Source organism: Epinephelus moara, chromosome 8, assembly GCF_006386435.1.
Source record: "Epinephelus moara isolate mb chromosome 8, YSFRI_EMoa_1.0, whole genome shotgun sequence".
NCBI lineage: Eukaryota > Metazoa > Chordata > Actinopteri > Perciformes > Serranidae > Epinephelus > Epinephelus moara.
Genome location: NC_065513.1, coordinates 45731897 through 45754301, shown reverse-complemented (window position 1 = coordinate 45754301; position 22405 = coordinate 45731897). Strand labels below are relative to the sequence as shown.

General features: G+C 41.4%; 3 protein-coding genes and 1 non-coding gene across 4 annotated transcripts in view; 1 reads left to right on the top strand and 3 right to left on the bottom strand.

The window, feature by feature from the left end:
- Nucleotides 1–1253, bottom strand: part of mak16 (MAK16 homolog (S. cerevisiae)) — a 10132-nt gene extending 8879 nt beyond the window's left edge. The window contains exon 1 of the mRNA XM_050050285.1: nucleotides 1070–1253. Within this exon, the coding sequence (XP_049906242.1) occupies nucleotides 1070–1084 (15 nt within the window). The 5' untranslated portion in view covers nucleotides 1085–1253. The remainder of the gene's footprint in view (nucleotides 1–1069) is intronic.
- Nucleotides 1–11771, top strand: part of LOC126393884 (ras-related protein Rab-14-like) — a 38519-nt gene extending 26748 nt beyond the window's left edge. The window contains exon 9 of the transcript XR_007570311.1: nucleotides 11761–11771. The gene's annotated coding sequence lies outside the window, so the exon portion shown is untranslated. The remainder of the gene's footprint in view (nucleotides 1–11760) is intronic.
- On the bottom strand, nucleotides 2223–2324 carry LOC126395053 (small nucleolar RNA U13). Its single transcript, XR_007570417.1, has one exon. It is a non-coding gene; the product is annotated as a small nucleolar RNA U13 (small nucleolar RNA).
- Nucleotides 4059–19507, bottom strand: spinb (spindlin b). Its single transcript, XM_050050287.1, is given in 8 exon segments — nucleotides 4059–10416; nucleotides 11882–12115; nucleotides 12553–12708; nucleotides 12904–12998; nucleotides 13233–13281; nucleotides 14528–14555; nucleotides 14557–14843; nucleotides 19374–19507. Coding segments are annotated over 7 exon segments (792 nt in total). The 5' UTR covers nucleotides 14587–14843; nucleotides 19374–19507; the 3' UTR covers nucleotides 4059–10216.
- Nucleotides 19508–22405: the final 2898 nt, after the last annotated feature.

The following is a 22405-nucleotide window of genomic DNA, read 5'->3' as shown; positions in this document are numbered from 1 at the left end:
CTCAGGGTTTATTGAAGAAAACCTGTCAGCGAGCAGGTTATGTTCACAGAGTCTGTTACCATGGTGACTGACTCAGAGTTTCAGTTACTTCTCTTTCTGGAACGGATAACTCAGAGTTTCCCTCATCTCAGGGTTAACTTACTCTGAGTTTTCACATAACCCGCTTTCTGGAATACCCCTCTGGTGTGATGATGATGATAATAATAATAATAATAATAATAATCTGCTGTATTCAGGTGTTCTTTTAAAGTTTTATTCTGCTATCTTTAATGTAGAATCAGACTCTATAAAAACACTTAAATAACTGGCCCACACATTAAGATACCGGTGACAGATCTGACTGATGACTGTTTGACAGACTAAATCTCAGAGAAATCAAATATCAAGCATATATATATAAAACTGTCAATAAACGGTACAGAAACACAAGATGACAACAGATAATGTGTTGCCAAAATTAAGTTCCCACATGACTCTAAAAATGTGCATCAACCCATGTCCTGAAACTTGTTTGTTTACAGAGAAGATGGACAATCTCAACAAAACAAACACCTTTTTATTAGGTAGTTTGGCGTCATAGTGGACATGAACAAACTGGGTCCAGCTAGCTTAGTGTTAAAGTATGTATGTAAGACTTGTCAGGCTCATTATGTCCATCAACTGTGTATAAACAGAAGATAACGTGCTGCCGAAATATAGTTCCCACATGATCCTACCAATATATGTGTGGACTCATGTCATAACGTCTGTGCATGTTTACAGAGAAGCCTGACAACTTTAAATCAGACGCTTTTATAACGGAGTCTGGCGTCACATTGACATGAACAAACTGCGTCCAGCTAGCTCAGTGTCAACGTGTCTCAAATGTTTAAAACATGATATTTTAACCCGTGTATGTTTAGTAAAGACATCTACTGTTCAGTAGCATCTCTAGCTGCTAAAAAACAGGTGTAATATATAAGAAATAACCCAGATTCATCGGTTTTTAAACAGTTACCGGTGAGCTAACGTTAGCATGGACACTTAGCATGAACACATTAGCGTCTTCGTATTAATTTGTGACACTCACGTCATCGTGTTGCATCTTTAGTTCCTCTCGGAGCTGCTCGCAGCTTCAGCCGACAGAGTCTGTTTGTTTTAACGATATTTAATAAATTAACGTGACGTTATGAAGAAGTTTTCCTGTCGTCAGAGCCACATGGACCGTCAGGGAGCCACCATGTCTGTTTGCATGCACGAGAGCCCTCATACGTGACGTCATCGGAAAGAAGTATCGCGATGACTTGAGTACATTAGAGGGGAAAGAAAAACAAAAGCACATTTAATGAATTTAAAAACAAATAATTACAAAAAAAACTTTGAGGGGAAAAAGAAAAATATCACGTCTAAAAAATACTTTTATTACCTAAATAGATTTTAAGAGATTCACCGACACTAATTTATTTATTTTAATCTTTTGGGATTTTTTCCCTCTATTTTCTGTGTAGAGTGAACGAGATTCTGCGATAAAATTATTTCCATTTATTTATAGTTTTGTTGCTAATTACACTATTGATTCTTCATATTTATTATTTATAAGCTTTCGTAACTAACACGTAAAGTTATAATGAAATACTTTTCATGGAAGATGTTTCATATCGTGGATTTGTATTTATTAAGAAGACTAATTATAGGTCTGAATACTTTATTCATTTTTTTTAATGATACATATATTTTAAACGAGATCTCTGGTTTAAATTATGTGCGGAGATTTTTATTTATTTATTTAAGTAGGGAGTAGAAATTAATCAGATCCCGATTTAACTTTTTAAAAATTATTATCATAATATTTTTATTTTTATTTTATTTTTTTGTATGTCTATTTATGTATTGGTCCTCTCTGTGGCCCTGTGATGAGGAGGGGAGAGCCTCTCTGAGGTTTTTTGCATTCTTGTGTTATTAAAAAAAAAAAAATACAAAGAAAGAGTTGAGAAAAAAAATCCGTGGGCCTAATTTTATGTGATCCTGATTTAGTAAACAGATAAAAGTTATAAAAGCAAAAGGGAAACCAAACTTTAAAAACATATAAATATCTATATATGCATGTAAACTATTAACTACATCAGGTTTTCAGATACCGTCACTACAGCTGTAGACTAATACTGTCATCAGAAAATAATGATTTATGATAAAAAAGCTCAACTTTTTACAGTTCATAAATTGTATAGTAACTTCCGGTTCAGAATCAGACGGGCTGAGGCGCAGAGCGTAACAAGGTGAGGGCTGCACCTGTCACAGATGAATCTGTGATCACACCGATCATCATTTGAATGAACCAGAAAGATCATTGATCCAATATGGCGCTGAGGCAGCCTGTACTTCCTGTGCTGCTCCCTGACTCACGGTGTCACACTTTAACACTCCACTTTTATTTTTCTCTTCTTCTATAATCTCAGATATAAACAGAATAAACAACAATAAACAGCCTTTGTGTTTGAGTTCAGATTTAACAGCTGTAAAGCAGAATCTTAGCCTCTGTCTGAAGAGGTGCATTGTGGGAGTGACTGCGGTAAAGTGAAGCAACAGCGACACGTGGTGGTGTGGGGAGGAACTGCATCCATATAATCATATTGCAATGTGGCTTCTTTTTAAAATACACATTATTAACACCAAAAACTATCACAGAGTTAGAACGATGAAACATTTGAAACAACTAGAACTAATAACATTGATAATAATGGCTGTTTTCATTCAGCTGTTCTGGAGCGCAGTGATGGAATAAGAAACATCATGAAGTAAAAATACTGATACCACACTGTAGAAATATTCTGTTACAGTACAAGTCCTGCCTTAGAAATGTTTCTTCAGTAAATGTCTGTAATATATTATTTTATGTAATATTATATAATATGTATTATTATTAGTAGTAGTATAAAATTATTATTTATTTATATTATTTCCATCTATTGATTATTTTCCTCCATTAATCGATTGTTTGCTTTGTAAAGAAAAATAGTGAGAAATGTTTGTTACGATGAGCCGGAGCTCAAAGCGAAACATTATTTTCAACATTATCACTGATTCATTACAATTATGAACATTATTTAAAAGAAAAGCAGCAGATCTTCACATATACACATCATATTCTACTGTTCAAGTTAAGTTCATTGTAAATATTTACATTTATCTTAGCAAAGGCTCAATATTCTAACAAAAAGCTTATCTCTAAAAATTGAGAAAATAAAAACTCAATTTATCTTTGTATGTTGTGACATTACAGTTTAACCAGTTACAGGCTGCTGTTTATACCAGTATCTGAACTGGTGACTGTAATGTTGAAACAGTTCCTGAGATATGATGATGAGTAATGGACAGAAAAGTGTTTTATGCAGAACATGATGTCACAGTGAAGCTGACCTTTGACCTTTTGGATATAAAATGTCATCACTTCATTTTATCCTGTCAGACATGTGTGTGAGGTTTTGTCATTATTATCATATGAATCTTTGAGTTATGGCTGAGAACATATTTTTCCAAATTTGAAGGAATTACCCAGAGGTGTTCCTGAGATGAGACAGACACAAGGTCACAGTGACCCTGACCTTTGACCACCAAGTTCTCTTCAGTTAATCCTATATTCCAGTTGGACGTTTGTGCCAAATCTGAAGAAAATCCCTTGAAGGTGGTCTTGAAGTGCTGCGTTCATGAGAGTGGAGTGGACAGATGGACAACCTGACAACACAATACGTCCGTCCTTGGCTATCGCTGGCGTGGAGGCAGTTTCTGACCATGACATTCCTGTCGTTAAATAGTCATCAGATTTAATATAAACACAGTGAAGATAAATAGACCTTTATGTATCATCCATCTGACGCCACATTCTGACGCCTGTTCTTCGTCTTTAACTTTCTGTCTTCATTCATGGCTGAGGATCCTGTTTGTTTTTATTTTTAACTAATAATTGTGTCGACCACTTTATTCATTAATTTAAATATTCTCTCAGCCTGTGTGTCAGTGACGTCTCCTCTGAGCTCAGGTCTGTGTGTTGTGATGTCAGAAAGAAGCGACAGAGTCATGAGTGAAAAAACAGAGAAATGGTTTATTTTAGTAAATAGTGGGAGCTTCTCACTGCTGTACAACACTGGCATCTGTAGTTGGCACTCTTTAAAGGGACAATCCACCCAAAAACAGAATTCACACCCAGTCAGTCAACGTCTCGGGATCATAACTGCTGCCAGCTCTGTTTACAGGAGGATCTGCTTTGTTTTCAGTTTTCTAGTCTTTTTTTTTTTGTTGTTGTTCAATAACCCCCAAAAACAGCAGCAGCTGGGACACACGGTACCAAACGAAACCAGGAAATTAAAAAAACAAAGAAACAGAAAAATCAAACGAAAGGCACCCAAAAGCCACAACAGACAGAAGTCAGCCGAACAACTGAAACTACACAGACATGCAACTCACATCGATTTACACTGAGCTATATACGGCATGCAAAAACAACACTGCTCTGAACAGGGGCTGATCCACAGCACACACACACACACACACACACACTCTCTCTCACACACTACAGATCAATGTTTTTCTGTAAAATACGAACGGTGAGTCGGCTCCTGAACAGACGACTACTCATGTCCACGTCATGGAGGCTGAAGATCCACCCAGACACTGGTCTTTGCCCCCCCCCCCACCCCCCCACCCACCGCCCTCCACCACCCAGGAGTCTAAACATCATGTGGTTCATCGAGCCTGAAGCTCCAGGTTAACGTGAACGGTTAATAACGGCATTGAAGACTAAACCAAAAGACACCAGCTGATTTCTGTGAACGGGACCTTCTGAAGGTTTCCATGGTGACCAGAAGATTAAAGAAACAGAAGAGAGGGGCGGGGCCAACCAGGTGATCTGATCAAACAAACACCTCTACCTGAGGCAAAGTAAACATCATCATCATCATCATCTGATTGAACTGGAAATATTGTCACTGTTGTTCTGATCTCAAAATTATTAATTCTAAATTTGAGAATGGTTGTGACAGCTTAACGCTAACACGTTTCTTACGCTGTTAATAAATCATTTGACGCTCATTTGTCCTTCGGACATTCTGGATAGATTTTCAATTTAGAAACAAGACGTGTTCTAGAATCAGAACGTGTGGGGTTCTAACATGAAAATGTGTTCAAGGATGTTCTATGTCTCCGTGTTCTACGATGTTCTAATCTCTTTGTTCTAGACTTTGTAGTTCTGTATTTAAGGTAAATCAAATCTTTAAAAAACAGATGTGGTGAAAGGATATCTTCTAGAATCCCAGACTGAGAACGCACGTATCCAAACCACATTTCAAAACAGCGTCTCCGTCTCTCTGGAATGTTTCAACCTTCAACAAAATGTTTTTGTATTTAAAAAAAGAGGGCTCATGTTTTTGAAAGAATTTGAGGGCAGTCAATGTTAGAGATTCTAGAACCAGAACAAGTTACTGAAATGTTCTAGAACTCAACACCATATCCTGAGACTTACGATTCGTCCCTAACTGGGAGTGTTCTGGAGTCACAATGTGTGTGGGTCCCAACATGAAAATGTGTCCTCTAGAATGTTCTAGTCTCCAAGTTATAGGATTTTCTAATCTGCGTGTTCTAGAATTTCTCGTGTATTTTACAAAAAAAGACTCTAGAACGGAGAGAAATGTGGTGAAACGACATATTCTAGAATCCTAGACTCCAGACTGAGAACGCACGTATCCAGACCACATTTCAAAACAAGTCTCTCCGTTTCTCTCCAGAGTCTGAAGCTGAAAGCAACCTGTTCACCCTTCAACAAAACGTTGTATAAAAATGGCGCTTTCCAGAAAAACAACAACAAAAAAAAACCGTTAGATTCTAGAATCAGAACAAGTCATTGAAATGTTGTAGAACTAAACACAACATCCTGACACCGACAATTCATCTGCAACCGGGCGACAAATTCTGGGATAGATACTGAGTTTTCCAAAATGTTCTAGAACACTACAGCCTAAGACTGAGAATTCATCCTGAACTGGGCGTGTGCTAGAACCAGAATGTGCAGGGTTAGGTGTTTTAGAAGCTTCTAGTCTATATTCTAGGATTTGTGGCTGTGTATTTTAGTGAAATAAAATTAAAATGTAAAAAAGATTCTAGAACAGTGAGAAATGTGGTGAAATGATATACTCTAGAATCCCAGACTCCAGACTGTGAACGCATGTATCCAAACCACAACAAGAGTCTTAGTGCTCTCTGGAATCTGATGCTCAAAGCAGACATGTTCACCCTTGTTTAAGAAATGGCTCGCACAGTTTTGATGCGATGCATTCCAGAAAAGCAGTCATGAATGTGCTTAAACTTTAGATTCTAGAACCAGAACAAGTGATTTAAATTTGAGTGAAATGCTCTAGAACTCAACACCACATCTTCAAAAGCCCAACCGGGCATGTTCTAGAACCAGAGCGTGGAGGAGTTTCATAATGAGAAGGTATGTCGACTGCATGTTCTAGAACCTGAAGCTGTAAATTACAGAAAAACAAATGTGCGATGGGACACATCCCACAGAATCAAACCACAGATTCTAGAACACAAGCTAACAGATGACAGATTCCAGAATCTAAACAACAGTTTCCCAAAAATGTTCTAGAACACCTTGGCCTGAGACTGAAGGCTGAGTATTCATCCATAATCGGGCATGTTCTAGAATCAGAAGGCATGGGGTTCTGGAGTCTCCATGTTCGACAATCAGATGGAATACGTTCCACGAAATCAAACGACAGATTCTAGAGCAGATGCTAACAGATGATTCCAGAGTCAGACCAAGAGTTTTCCAAAATGAAATAAAATTTTCTGGAACACCACATCCAGAGACTGAGAATTAATCTCACACCTGGTGTGTTCCACAATATCAAATGGCAGATTCTAGAACAGTAACCAAGCGTCAATCAATTCTAGAATCAGAACAAATGATCTTCACAACAGAACGTAATGTGGTGGAACCCATGGCGTGGACTCAAACTAGAAGTGTGTTGTAGATTTAAAACAGTTGGGATCCAGAATGAAAATCTGCTGGTTTGGAAACATTTACGTTCTTGAAAACATTTAGTTTTTTGATGTTCCCTTCAGGCACATGAAACGTGGATCAGGCAACATGGCTGTTTATGCTAATGTCACTGTGGTGGGTGGAGCTACATCAGCTAGAGCACAGGACTGTGGGAGACAGAGAATCTTCTATTGCCCCCCCGCCCCCGTGACTGAGTTCTAACTGTTAAAAAGGGGGAGCGCTTTATAGGGAGCAGTGAAACAACTGTAAGGGAGGAGCGCCCGGACCTGAGTCCGTTAAGAAAAGGAGAGACGTGTCAGTCAACGTACGATTAAAGAAAAAAAACAATCCTACAAACCAACCAGATTCAGTGGAGTTCAGTTGGGATAAAATCTTCAGTCATTGTGGTTGAAATGTGAATTTCAGCCGTGAGCGTCCTACATCTAACGAGGTAATATACAGTATACACAGGACAGGAGGGCGGCGACATAAAACAGGTAATATACAGAGGAAACAAGGCGTCGGTACGTGTCAGCTCATATAAACATATAAAAGCAGAAGAGAAGAAGAAGAAGGGGACAGAATTTATAAAAACATTTAAATCAACTTCCAACAGATGATGATCTCATCACAAGCCACATCTGTGCTCGAGTCCAGCCAATCAAAATACAGCGCCTCAGACAGGGGGCGGGGCATCATGACTGCTACAGTTTCACCTTCACTGCGGTTCAGTTGTGGCAACATTTTGGTTTTGATTTGAACTCAGGACTGATCAGAACTGATCGATACTGCATCAGCTGTCCGAGGGAATCAATTAAAGGAACATTCAGACATTTTGGGAAACGCTTCAGTCGTTGCTCCACGATCAACACATTATTTTACGTTTATAAGCAGAATATAAACATGTAATAAATGGTTAATAACACACTGTAATGTAGCTGTAAGCAGATATAGACGTGTTTATTAATGTGGGATTTATACTTCTGCGTCTTTAATTTTACATATAAGAAACAATAAATTGTGAAGAAAATCAAATAAAAATAAATCAGCTAGCTGCTAGGCTAATTTATACAATGTAAAATGCCATAGGCTTGTGCTAATAACGTTAGCATGTTGTATTTGTGGGGAAAATGTGTCCAGATAAAGTCCAGAGTCCAGATCAGCAGTCTGTGAATGCTGCGAGTTATAGTGAAGCTGATTTGTGTTTGAAATAGTCTCTATTAAGCCATGTTTAATGTGTGTTTAATGTGTGTTTGACACAACGGCGTAGGGTCTGCCTCACAACTATAAATCCCCCTTTAAAGGGAAGCATTGAAGATTTTCAGCCGGCTCTGTGTCATGGTAGTGAGGGCAGATGATAGTTGTTTGGCTTCCCTTAGCGACACCAGCGCCCAGAGCTCCCCTTCACTTACTGGCGGATTTCGAAGACGCATTTAATGTCACACAGCGTCCAGACGCTGGCTACATGGAAGGAAGACAAACACTATCTATCTCATCACACTGTGATGACACAGAGCTGCAGCAATTCAATGAATAGTTGTCGTCGATTAAATTAATCACCAACTAATTTAAAAATCAATTTGAGTTATTTCTTAAAGGAAAAAAAGTTAAAATTCTCACTGAAACTTCTTAAATACGAATACTTCCTGGTTTATTTCCTCCTCTGTGGCAGTGCACTGAATATTTTTGGGTCATGGACAAACCAAACATTTGAGGACGTCATTTTTCACCATTTTCTGCCATTTTATAAACTAACTAATTGATTAATTGAGAAAAGAGCTGATTGATTTATCAACAATAACAGTATCGTTAGTTGAAGCCCTGGATGACACAGAGCTGGTTGAAAATCAGCAAAGACTCTATTTAAAATCTACAAATCAGAATTCTGTCTTTATAGCAGACGTTATAAAATACTACAAATTAATAAACACTTACATCCACCTACACTGCAGTGTGTTATAAACCACTTATTAAATGGTTATAATCTGATTATAAATGTTGAGCAGCTGAAACACATCTGGACGTCTGATAAACGAGGATTTCCCAAAATACGTCTGTTCCTTTGAATCTGGATCAGATTCCATGAAGAGTTTGTGTGAACATATTTCATCATCAATACTTGGACACAGCTCGTTAGCATCATTAGCATTCCTGCTGTAAACTGAATCAGGGCGGCGACCAGGAGCGCGACCTGTGAGCAGCAGTTTTATGAGGACAGCTGCTCTCAGACTGCTTTGGACCAACTGATGCAGCTGAACAAACACACCTGAGCCTCTCCGACCGTCTGATGTCAAACTGAAAGTCATTCTGGGTAACGTAGGAATCAGCAGAAAAAAAAAGACAAAATGCTAAAATAATGGAGAAAGAAAAGAGTCTCGTGTCCTCTCCGCGGCGTCCTTCAGACTTTATTCCACTCAGCATCTTTGTTCGTTAGCAGGTGACCTGCAGGGAGGCGGGGTCAGTAAAATGCTCTGTGATTGGAGTTCCTCCTGTGTGACCAGAACAGTACACCTTCTATAGATACAGACGGAGACAGACGATGGTTCGGCTTTCAGTCCCGTCCCTTCATTAACCCCGGCAGACTCAGACCTGTCCGCCCCCCCCCCCGTCCTCTGATGACGGAGGTCTGGAGCGGTCTGACAGGGTTTCAGGAGAGGGGGGAGGAGGTCTTTCTGTTCAATTAAACAGTTTCAGACCTGCTGCGACTCTGCAGGAAATGATATCTGGGCCATCAGGGGAGCTTTTTGTTTCATCTGGAGGATCTCAGGGTCGGGTCCTCGCAGAAGTTTTTGTTTATTGTGGCCACAAATGTTCCAGAATCTAATTTAACAACACAGGTTTCAGTTATTCCAGATAAAACAGGGTCGCTGGTCTTCTTTGTGTTGGAGGAAACTTCCTAACAGAGTCCACAGAGATCTGGACACTAATGATAGATGATGGATTCACCTGAAGACCTGGAGCTGGTTGTAGTTTTCCTGTCTTAGTGGGGGGCAGGTATTTTTCTTGTGTTTAAGGCGTTTCAGAAAACAAAGAGTGAAGGGTGGTATCATCTGTCTCAGGCGTCTCTATAGATGGTGGATGTTTTAAACCCTAGCTGTAGTTTTACTTCACTGGGGGGGTTTGGTGGGATTTTTTTTCGGTGGGTCTAGGCAGGTCTCGGTAAGTCTCTGTGGGGGTCCTGGACCGGGTTTTCTGGTCTTAGGAGGTCTTGACCAGGTCGTAGACATAGATGTGGAAGTCATCGTCGAACTTGATGAAGTAGACGGAGGGCTTGGCCTCCACCTGGTGGATGACCATACCCGACCGCTTCCCGCCGTCCTCTTTGGCGTACTCCACCTGTTTGCCTACCAGGCTGTCGACCACCTCTCCAGGTTCCCTCTCTGCCGCCACGCTGTCGTCTGCAGAGAGGAAGACAGAGACAATAAAATGAAGTAAGAATTAAAGATGAAAATGAGACTAAAACTATTGAAACTAATGATAAAATGAGTAACACGTGGCTGAAACTTTAGACGAAAGACTCATAACCATTTCACATCAAAATCAGCATGTGTACACAGACTGTTGAAACATGGATAAACCTCTAAAAGTAGACAATCGACTCCTTTCCCTTTCTGCCAAGCAGCAGACGAGTTTTGGTGTGTCAGGTCAATGTCACAGACAGGCCGCAGAACGGGTTAACAGTAGACAGCAATATGAAATATGTGACAGCAGCACGGAGGAAAGAAAACTTGTTTCCTTTTGTCTCTTACCTTCTCAGTCTCTGGATTTATGTTTGAGCGCTGCTCAGACGGAAATAGTCATACTGTGACACATTGCATCTCACCAGTTAAGGGGCTAAAATTAGTGCATTCACCCGGATGTTGTGTTCCCATTAATGCCGATCGGTACCGGGGGTGATAAATACACGAGACTTCTGCAGAGTCATTTGACCCCAGTGTGAATGCTGATTGAAACCTTTCCCACTGCATTAAAAAGCCAAATGTTGGCAGGTGTTAATGGTTTTCTTGTGCAGTGGGAAAGAGGATAAAGTGCCTGTATGCAGAGTTTTTAAATGTGGGAACACTGGCTAAAAATAAGTGATAGACTCCTTTCCACTTGCCAGAAGACCAGAGCTGTGTTTTTGTTCTGTTTCTTCCTGGTGTGTCACGTTTGACGTCTTGGAGGGTCCAGAAAAAGGTTAGTCGACAGTAGAAAGCAGCATGGAGGCCAGTGAAAACTTTTATATATCTCTTACTTATAAATTGGGAGCGCTGTCTGAATGTAGCGTTGGGTTATCCAGAGCAGCGCACTCTCAGAGTGGCAGAGCGCACTCTGGACACTCTGTCTGTGGAGACGGAACAGCAGAGCGCCGAGCGGAGTGAATGTGTGATTAACTTAACCGTTGGTTCATTCATGTAGAAATATAACGCTGCGTTTCTTCCACCAACAGGGCTCTCATTTTAGTGTAGAGCGTCAGACTGAATTTACCAACGCACCATGTCAGGTCACTCACTCTCCGGGACCGCCAGTGTTACTTGAATAAGTAAACACTGCTGAGTGAATCTGGAACAATGTCTAAGCACTGCTTGGACGGAAACAGGTGGTATTTGGTGGTGACCTGTCATTGCATCTCGCAGTTAAATGGGCTAAAATGAGCGCGTCCACCAGGTGTTGTATTTCTATCACTGCTGATCGGAGCCGATGGGAGCTGAAGCCAATAAATACCTACGACTATTGCAGAGTCATTTGACGTGGGAGTGAAGGCAGATTCTTTCCCATTAAACACAAAAGCAGATGTTAACTGGTGTTAGTGGGTTTTTTGCGCTGAGACAGGAGCTTCACAGTGACTATATGAGGTGTAGAAGTGAACGCTGGTGAACTCACTGGAGTCGGGCATGATGCGTAGGTCTCCCTCCTTGTAGTCGTCCAGCAGCTGGTACATGTAGAGCACCGGGTCCTTCTCGTAGGTGATGTAGAACCAGGACGTCATGATGGGAGCTCGAGCCAGCACCATCCCCCTCCACTCCTCCTTTGGCCCGTCCTCCGTCTCAAACATGTGCTCCACCGCCTTCCCAATCATCGTCTCCGCCAGCAGCGAGTCGCTCACACGGGCCGGAGCTAGACCAATCACAGAGAAGCAGAGAAGAGAGGGGATTAACACTGACATCACAACGTTACTTTCTTTGGTTCTAGTTCCTCCAGTGTCTCAGATGTTCTTTGTTTGCTGCCTCAGTAAACTGAACATCTGTAGGTTTAGGTTTTTTGGTCGAATTAAAGACATTTGCCAACGTTTACACAACTGAAACAACTATTTCCTGACATTTTAGAGTTCATTAAATTATCTTCACTGCACTATAATGACCACATTAAACTGATATTGCACACTGAAGATGTTAAATTCAGTCCAACAGTTAAACCATCAGTCGGAGCTGAAGTGTGTTGAGCTGCAGTTCCTCTAACTTCCACCAGATGCTGCTGTGATCAAATCCAGGCTGTGTTGAAGTGAACGAGAAAACCTCAGAGTGAGAACAAGGAAACAAAATGTTCATCCTCACCCACTCTGTCGGGCAGCACCTCCAGCCCCACCACCCTCTCATCACTGTACAGCTCCAGGCCGTAGATGCAGTCGAAGCCGTCGTACTTGATCAGGTAGAGGGACGGGTTGACGGGGACCTGGTCCAGGACCGTCCCCTTCCACTGGGACGACTTACCTGAGAGGAAACAGACACAAACACAGATGGTCATGAGCTATGAAAGATTCACAGACACCTCAGAACGGTGCACTTTGGGTTTGTTTATACATCTAATTGACTGATTGTATATGTTTATATGAATTTGGGGAAAGGGAGCTCCTCCTCCATCATGATCACGTTAATCACAGCTGGTGTCACTTCAATCCGACTCACTGCCTTCCTTCCAGATGTGCTGAATCCTGCAGCCCACGATGTTCCTTCTGGGCTGAGCCAGAGTCTTACTGGGACCAACGCTAGTCCTCTGTTTCCTGCAGAGACGAAAAAAAGATGAGAGAAAGACAAGTGTGGAGGAGGCAGAAGGAGAGCGATGACGAAAGACGAATGAACACAAAAGAGAAGAAGAGAAAATATAAAGAATTACATGAGAGCAAAAATAAATGAAGAGGTTGAGAAAGGACAAAACGAAGACAAGTTTTAAAGATGTAGTCGAATCATTAAAGAAAAAACGCACAGAAGAAAATGCGTCAGAACGTCAGACTTACTTGTGTGAGTTCTTCTTCTTCATCATGTTTGCAGACACACCTGAATGTCCTGAAACACAGACACAAACATTCAGCAACCATCGTAATGACAGGTGGTGCATTCAAGAACGCTCAGACATCTGATGTCAGTCAGTCAGGAGCAAAACAGGAAATGTTTTAACACGGAAAACTAGAATTAGCGCCTGATCGAACCGATCAAACTGCAGTTACAGTTTACGTCCATGTCTGTACAGAACTGAGACATGAGGTTGAATACTGGACAGAAAAGTGTTTTATACAGAACATTATGACGTCACAGCAAAGCTGACCTTTGACCTTTTGGATTATTTTATCCTCTCAGACGTGTGTGTGTGTGTGTGTGTGTGAAACTTTGTTATGTTTAGGGTTGTTCTGAGGTAAACCGTGATATGAGAATTGACGATTATCAAACCGAGTACATTTCCTTATCTACGATATTAAAAACAAATGAATGAAAAATTATGAAAAAATGTTTTGTGAGGTCTGTGCCAAATTTGAATTAATTGCCTCTGGGTGTTCTTGAGATATCTCGTTCACAAGAATGAGACGGACACAAGGTAACAGTGACCTTTGACCACTAAATTCTAATAATTTCATCATTGAGTCCAAGTGAACGTTTGTGCCAAATTTGAAGGAATACCCTCAAGGCGTTCTAGACAAATTGCGTTTACAAGAATGAGACGGACGCAAAGTCAGAGTGACCTTAACCTTTGGCCACCAAACACTTATTAGTAAATCACTGAGTCCAAGTGGACGTTTGTGCCAAATTTGAAGGATTGAGATATCGCATTCATGGTAATGAGACTAATTAAAGCTCATAGTGCCCTTGGCCTTTGACCATGGAATTCTAATCAGTTCATTGTAAACAGTCCAAGTGAATGTTTGTGCCAAATTTAAGGGGATTCCCTAAAGGTGTTCTTGACACATCATGTTCACAACAATAAGACGGATGCAAGGTCACAGTAACCTAAAAAAAGTAAAAATTGAATCTGTTCATCGTTGAGTCCGAATGGACGTTAATTAAAATTAGTTAAACTGATTAATAATTAGTTAAAATCTGAAGGACTGAGATATCACACTCATGGGAATGAGACAGTGACCTTTGTCTCAAAGCATTATTGAGATTTGCGTTAGACAACATTTACAACATTTTTGCCACGAGGCATGACGATGTGAAAAAATATTTGACATCCGATCTCATCCACACAGAGTCCGTCTTTGACCCTCAGACTGACACCGTCAGTATTTTAACGTGTTTGACGTGTTTTGTGACTCACCCCCGTCCGCTCGGGGGGGCCGCGGGGCCGCTGGGCTCTTGAATGGGGTCTTCATTCATCCACCTGTGGAGGGGCAGCCAGCAGGGCCGCCGGTCGGGGCTAAACGCTGGGACACCAGGCCGGGGTGAGGACGGAGGGAGGGGGCGAAGGGGGGAGGAGGGTAGGGAAAGGAGGGAGGAGGTGGAGGGAAAAGAAGGAGCACCAGGAATTAGGCCGGGCCCTGGACAGGCTGCATACAGGCCGGGGACAGACTAACACCTGGAGACTGAGGTGACGTCACAGCTGCTGGACACGATGAGGAGACAGAGTGTTCAGCCTGAGGAGGAAGAATACAGAACATTAACACACTGAGTCGTTATTTTTATCAAAGATTGAATGTTTATTTTCTGTTTTTATTTTTCCCACTGTTTACTTTGAGTTAAATCACTGAGCAGAGGTCATGAGGTCACGTGGTGGCCTGTTAGATAAACTGAGAAGCTGTTATTGTTTCACTGAAGGTCTCAGAGTTCTGACTGATAAGACGTCTGTCAGAGAGGCTCTGCTCCACATTACAAACTTTAGTGAGAGTTTTCTAAAGATTCACTCCTCCTCCTCCTCCTCCTTTTAGCCAAGTATGAAAGAATTGTTAACAAAGATTTGACGTCCTTATCAAAGAAACTGTCCAAAATATGATGCAAGAAGCAGAACGAAGGAGTCAGAGAGAAATGTTTGCCTCCTGAATTACAGAAATATCTGGATCCACTGACGCGACCACATCGCATGAAGAAATGTACCTTTGTGTGTTTTACATTTAAAACAAATGTTTATTCTGGAGCTGGACGGGTGTAAAATAAATCCTGTGAAAACATTTGAATTTTTTTTTCATGTATCAAAATAGAAGTGCATTTCGGAAACGTCCCCCTGCAGATTTTGGTCCAATGGGCCGAGCTAAATGTTTCCCTCAGGTCACGCTCCCACAACAGCTTCAGGGAATCGAACCCAGACGACAAGCTAGAGACTAAAGACCACGCCATGAAGCTTCTTGCCTGATTCTGTTTTAGTTTGAATTAATCTCCACAGTCTGGTTTTATTTGCCTCTTCAAAAGGTTTTATACTGAAAGTTCTGTATTAATAAAGTTTAATATTATAAAATGTCAAAGAATTGTTGAAAACACGGCGTCTGCCACAAGATCTCGCGTTAACGTATTCAAATGTCTCGTTCATCATCACAACAGACGAATGGAACAGTTTGAGCTGAAGCCAGAGAGCTGCTGGGATTTTTTGCAAAATAATAAATAATTTAAATGATGAAAGATTTTCTGACCGATTGATTTATCAGTTCTGTGACTGATCATTACAGATGTGTATAGTGTAGTGAAACCATGAGAAGCAGCTGGTCTGAAACATCCCAGCAGGACGTTAGTCATCATTAAACTTTATGTAAATGATCTCACAAACACGACTAATGACGTCTCAGTGAATTCTGTAACAGCTGATGTTCAGTGTTATTAAAGGTCACAGTGAGAAACAGCCTGCTCTCAGGATCATAACAGACACTGACACGTCCGTAAGACTCAGGATTAACCTGAACACAACAGGCAGCAGAGAGACAAACCTCCTGATAGGCAGAGATACATTCTGTGTTACAAGGTCACAAACAGACAGACAGGCAGACAGACAGAGAGACAGACACATGACACTAACATACAGAAACTCTCCTCACCGTCTTCATGGTGTAAAAGAAGCTGAGAAAAGGTGCAAGCTGCACGACAACGACCACAACTGGAACACAGTCAAACCACAGACCTGCTGCTACATGATGATCACACACACGTGCAGCGCTGCACAACAACACACACACTCAGTCTGTTTCCATGACATCAGAGAAAATGGATTTATATAAATCCCTGTAAACATGTCAGTGTGAGTGAAATGGTCCTGCAGTGAATGTGTCACAGTGGGACTAACACACCCAGATCATGTGACTCCTGCATGTATACAGTCAATCAGACCCAAACTGGCCGAGGCGCTCTGAGCATGCTCCACAGTTTCCGCCCCGGGCTTTGACCCGGAAGTCCAATAGCATTAAATGTGTAAGAGAAGAAGAAGCCGGTAACAACATGGAGAAATCTACATCCAGAGCCGTGACTTTTTGGACGGACCAAATGTACAGAGCTGTAAAGTTGTCCACCATGGTAGCAGTTAGCTGCTAGCTAACCGTAGCTAACTTGTTTGTCCATTGTTTGGTCTGTGACGTAATAGGTCAACAGGAAAAAGGTCCAATACTAACAAGCTGAAAGGGGGCATATCTCCACCTATCGTAGAGGAGTCGCACGTACTTGGCTCAATAAATGGATTCCCCTCCCGTGCTTGTATACTGGGACAAGGACAGTAGGCCAGTTAGATGTCCTCGTCCAGCTGGAACTGGAGCTCCACTTCACTGGGACTGGAGACACACTGACAACAGACCAGAATCAGACCAGGACCAATCGGACTAGACCGGAATCAACTGACTGTGTCAGGTGACATCATCAGTCAGCTTGAGTGGAGCTCAGACCACTGACACTTTTCTCTGTGATGTTCTAAAACAGTTTCATCTTGTCACCAGTCAGTGGACTGACCTGTGCCGATGATCCCGTGTTGCCGACGGTCCCTTCATACAGACATTGTTACGGTGCTGTTATTACCTCCGATAATGGCGCACACACCGTGTTGTAACTGGAAGCGACGCGAGCAAGCATCATCGACCAAATCCGTTTGATTGCTCTGTGTTAGCTGCTGCTAAAGACAGTCAACAGACTCCTTTCTCATGACAGCAGAGCAGAGCTGTGCACACGGCACTGCAGCAGACGAGAACGCCTCTCTGTATGGATTCTGTTTTTTTTGGTGTTTCACACTCAATGTCACGGAGGAGCTGGAAAACAAGTTAGTAACCAGCAGAAGGCAGCATGGAGGCCAGTGACACGTTGCAGTGGTTACTTCTTTTTACAAACCTGTTACTTATTCAGTCGCTCTTTAAAACTCGGTTGATGTTCGAGCGCTGATTGGGCGGAGATGGACGTATCATATGATGGCATGTCACTGCATCTCGCCAGTTAAGGAGCTAAAATTAGCGCGTTCACCCCGGTGTTGAGTTTCCATCAATGCCGATCGAAACCAGAGTCGATAAATACCTGTAAGACTGCAGAGTCATTTGACCCGGTTGTGAATGCAGATTAAAAAGCCAGATGTTAGTGGGTGTTAGCGAGACACTAAAAAAATCCCAAGTAAAACACTCAGCATCAGTTACAGTGAACGCTACACTGAGAGTATTGTCACTGCTTTACCTTGATGTCAGACAGTGATTTTCATTGGACGAACGAACCTGTGATATCGCCTGCTCCTAAACCAGACTCCATTGAGAAACACCGTGATTTAACATCAGTGAACGTAGGAGCTGCTGGTCGACTGCTGCCTCCATCACTTATTTTATTTGCCTTATTTGTGGGATTTTGGCTTTTAATCTGGTCGGTTCAGATTCAGCAGAGTCACACAATCACACAGACTAACTGAGCCAAGCAGCAGTGGACCAGCAGCTCCTGTGTTCACTGAGCTAAAACTACTGGTTTTCTCAATGGAGTCTGGTGGCTGTGACAAGAGCGTAGACACAGAAGTAGACCGTCTGACGGAAACACAAAGCAGTGAAGTTACTCTCAATTTAATGAACATTTACACAGATGTCGATCTTTTTCAGGTGTCTACAACATGTTCAGCTGCTGCTGCATCGCTCAGCTCAGACTGCAGTCTGCTTCTCCAAACTGACATCTACTGTCCACAAACTATCCCTTTAATGGCTGAACATTTCAGGTTTGAACTGAAGCATCTGATGTGTTTTGGTGGTAAACAGACTCATACTGCTACTCCACTACATCTCAGAGTAATCTGTTACTCCACTACATTTATTTTACAGCTTTAATACAAACTGTAAATCAATAATAAAAGTTGATTAAAGTACATATCAGTTTATAAAGTCATTAACATGAGCTCCTTGTTCACCAGCTGCAGCGTTGAAGTGATGAACACATGAATACATCATTAATTATAATCCAATAATATCACATATGTTACTCTGCATCATCACTACTTTTATTTTTGGTGCATTTATATTTGATGCTGTCACTGAGGGAAGACTCTGAATACATGAGTTTTACTTGTAATAGAGTATTTTTACACTGCAGTACTTTTACTCTAAGATGTGAGTACTTCTTACAGCTCTGCCTGTGTCCTGCACTGTGGACACAAACATCTGTCCCTCTGTCCTCCTGTCCCTGTGTCCTCCTGTCCCTCTGTCATCCTGTCCCTCTGTCCTCCTGTCCCTGTGTCCTCCTGTCCCTGTGTCCACCTGTCCCTGTGTCCTCCTGTCCCTGTGTCCTCCTGTCCCTCTGTCCTCCTGTCCCTCTGTCCACCTGTCCACAGTGATGCATTAACCTGTGCAGGTCTCGTGACAGCAGCAGGGACTCATCACTGTGTCTCTGTAAATATAAACTGTTGTTTAGTCTGAAGATGAAGATGAAGATGAAGATGACCATCCAGAGGTCACAGTTCCTCCTCCTCCTCCTCACTGACCACCATATTAACCTCCCTGCTGCTGCTCTCACTCCAACCTTTCCAAAGATGTGCAGAGCCCTCCAGACGGCGGCCATGTTGCGCCAGTATTTACAAAACCCGCATCAGTGCAAAAGGAAAAAAAAAGGCGCAAACGAACAAAGGGAGAGGGGAGGTCTGAGGCTCGAGCGCTAAGCTAGCTGCTCTGCGCTAAAGCGACACACCGGATAACCGGCCCCGTTAACCGGCTCGTTCGGCGGTGCCGGAGGCCGCAGTTTCTTACCGATACAGCAATCAGTGTCGCCGCATAATCCCGATCAACCGCCGTGGCTCCAAATTGATCCGCTCTGCCTCCGTTTGGTTCTCCGCTGCTGCGTCAAGCTAGCTGCGCTAAAGACGGAGGGGCGGCGGAAGTCAGGCGGCGAGGCCTCCAAAATAAAAGCGCTCATTTTGTTGCAATGTGTTTTTCCCCTCTCTTCTTTTAAGAAATAAAGGTCCATTAAGGGACTGTTCTTTATTATTTATCAGTGACTGTAATTCAACAGTTTGTCACCGTGTTTCCCAAGTGTGCGGCGCTGTCGCTTTTTTTAACATATAAAATTTATTTAAACGAATTATACAAGACAAGCTCTCATAGGAATATTGAATTTTGCTTTCTTCCAAAAATAAGAATAAAAAATGACAAATAAGGTTAAAACAAAATAAAAAACGACAAGTTTATCTTCATAATACATAAAAATATAAATAAAACAATAATACATGGACATGGTGAAATTTGTAATTTAACAGTTTGTAATTTCATCCCCTGGAGGTCCCCAGGTGGGCGATGCTGACGCCTTAATTCTTTTTAATCAATTAAATTATTTTTAAAAAGTATTTCCAGCGGCACAGGCAGTGACGTGATGTAGTTACGATGGGCCCCAGTGTACGCTACTCTGCACATATCATCATGTCTCATGATGAAACAGTGACATGACACTGGGCAACATCAACATACATTTTAGAGCAATCACCATTTCATATCTGTAGATGACAAAAAATACCAAAGGAAATTTCATAGATTATTTGATTTTTTACCACAAAAAAACCCCAAAACAAGACAGATGATGGCTTTGCCTTACGAGGGCATATATAGCAAATGGCACCATATTTAATGTAATGAGAGTTCATCTTTCAACACAGGCATGTTTCAAAGGGGACAGTCTTTGCCATCACGTTGCTGAAGGACCTACTCTCTCTATGGGCCCCCGCACCTCACGGGCCCCAGTTTTTCCACACTGCCTGCACTGTCTGTGTTTGCACCCCTGCAGCAAGGCTATATTTATTACACATACAAATAGATTAATATCTAAATAAAAGTATAAATAGAACAATAATATGCCTGCATGTATGTGGTGAAAATAAACGTGTTCATGGCAACACATTTTGAGACTTCTACAATTCACACCGGAAGGGACTGTTGTTTACGTATCAGAGGAGGGAGGTGGCTGCAGTGTGACTTAGTTTAGCTTTAGTTTTATATCCTTCCCACAAATATTTCCCCTTGATTCTTCCTGAGTGACTGGAGGAAAATCCGTGACCCTCCCTCCACCATAAATGAGCTATTAGATTTTTAAAACTGTGATGATCAAAAGTTCTAAAGTTAAAGATGAAACCCTGGAGCTGAAAAAAGCTTTGTTTTTTCACTATTTTCATGCAAACATTTTGTTCCGGGTTGTTGTTGTTTTTTTGGCTAAATTTTAAATGAGACGCAGATTATTGTGATAAACATCACGATTTTAAGCTCAGATGATTTTTGTTGTTGTTGTTTTCTTTTTTGATGAAAGCCTATGTTGCACCTGATGTGTCCAAGAACTATCGAAAATGTGAAAATCCAAAGATAGTTTCTGTTCTTACAGTTCCTGGCTCTGATAAATGGTGTCATTTTGACAACAAAAAATTTAAAGGAAAAAAAAAAAATCACAACATTTAAAAAAAAAAAGAAAGAAAGAAAACATGCCAAAATTGGCAAACAATTTTAAGGATTTTTTTAAACTGCCACAAAATGTAGAAAACAAACAAATAAATATATTTTTGTAAAGAACAATAATAATAATAATAATAATAATAATAATGAACTTTTTTTTTTTAAGAAAACGTGCAGTATCTTTTCTTGAAAAATGTCAACAAACCTTCCATCTTGGTAAAAATACCAGAAATTGTGACATAGTTTGTGGTCGCTTATCTATTGATATTTGATTAAATCTCTGTTCTCACAGTTTCTTGCTAAACAGTGTAATTTTGGTGATTTAAAAAAGAAACCTGCCTCCCTAACTCGCTCTCTCTTCAGCGCTTGTACTTAGGCTTTTATTTTTAAAATCTCATACCGGAAGTGTCATTTATTATGCTGGTTGCCTTGACACTGGTTGTTGTGCAGGTTTGCGTTGAAGCCAAAAATTCTTCCACCGCCGAGTCCCGCCTTTCTCCCGCTTGCTAAATAGTGATCCAGCGGTATGTTAGCGGTTCAGTTTGCTGCTGGGTCTTCCTGCCAAATACTGCGCCTCTCTGCTGACCTGTTTTTCTCACACACGGAGCCGTTACAGCGGAAACATCTCACCACGGACGGTGTTTGGTTTTTGGTATGATGATAAATGTGGCGACACCGCCCGCCTCATCCGTCCCTAACTTCATTAAACACCATCTGCATTGTAGTGAAGACGGCGGCCCGGCAGGGGGCGCTCTTCACTGACTGTACACAGGGGGCGGACACGTGTAAACTGACCCAGGGTCAGATCTATCAGCTGATCAGCTGTGTGATGGAGGATGGAGTCTGAACAAGAGCTGATCTGGGAACAGCTGCAGGTTCATCACATGTGTTGGAGCCAAAGGAAAGGGCGTTTGTTTTGGGCACAGGGGCGGCTCCGCAGGGCGGTGATTAAAAACAAATAACACACAAGGTAACTGACCAGAAACATTTTTTATTCAGGTCAAGTCACGATAGAATTTTGACAAAATATGAGTGATTGGCTGAATATAAAAATATAAATATAAATGTCACAATTTGACACATTAAACTCTAATTTACAGAGAAATATCTGAGATGGTTGAAATGATCTTATTATTGGTAAATATTAAATTCACTCATGTAAATGTAAAAATCAGAAACTCTTATTCACGTGAAATTAATTCAAAAAGTATTTTAATTCTTTACAAACAGATACACGAATAATCAGTCAGACTGTGTCACAGTCTCTGGTGTTTTCATCAAGACAGAAGGTTTGTTTTTATTTATTGGGTTTGCTCTGCTAACGTGTGTGTGTGTGTGTGTGTGTGTGT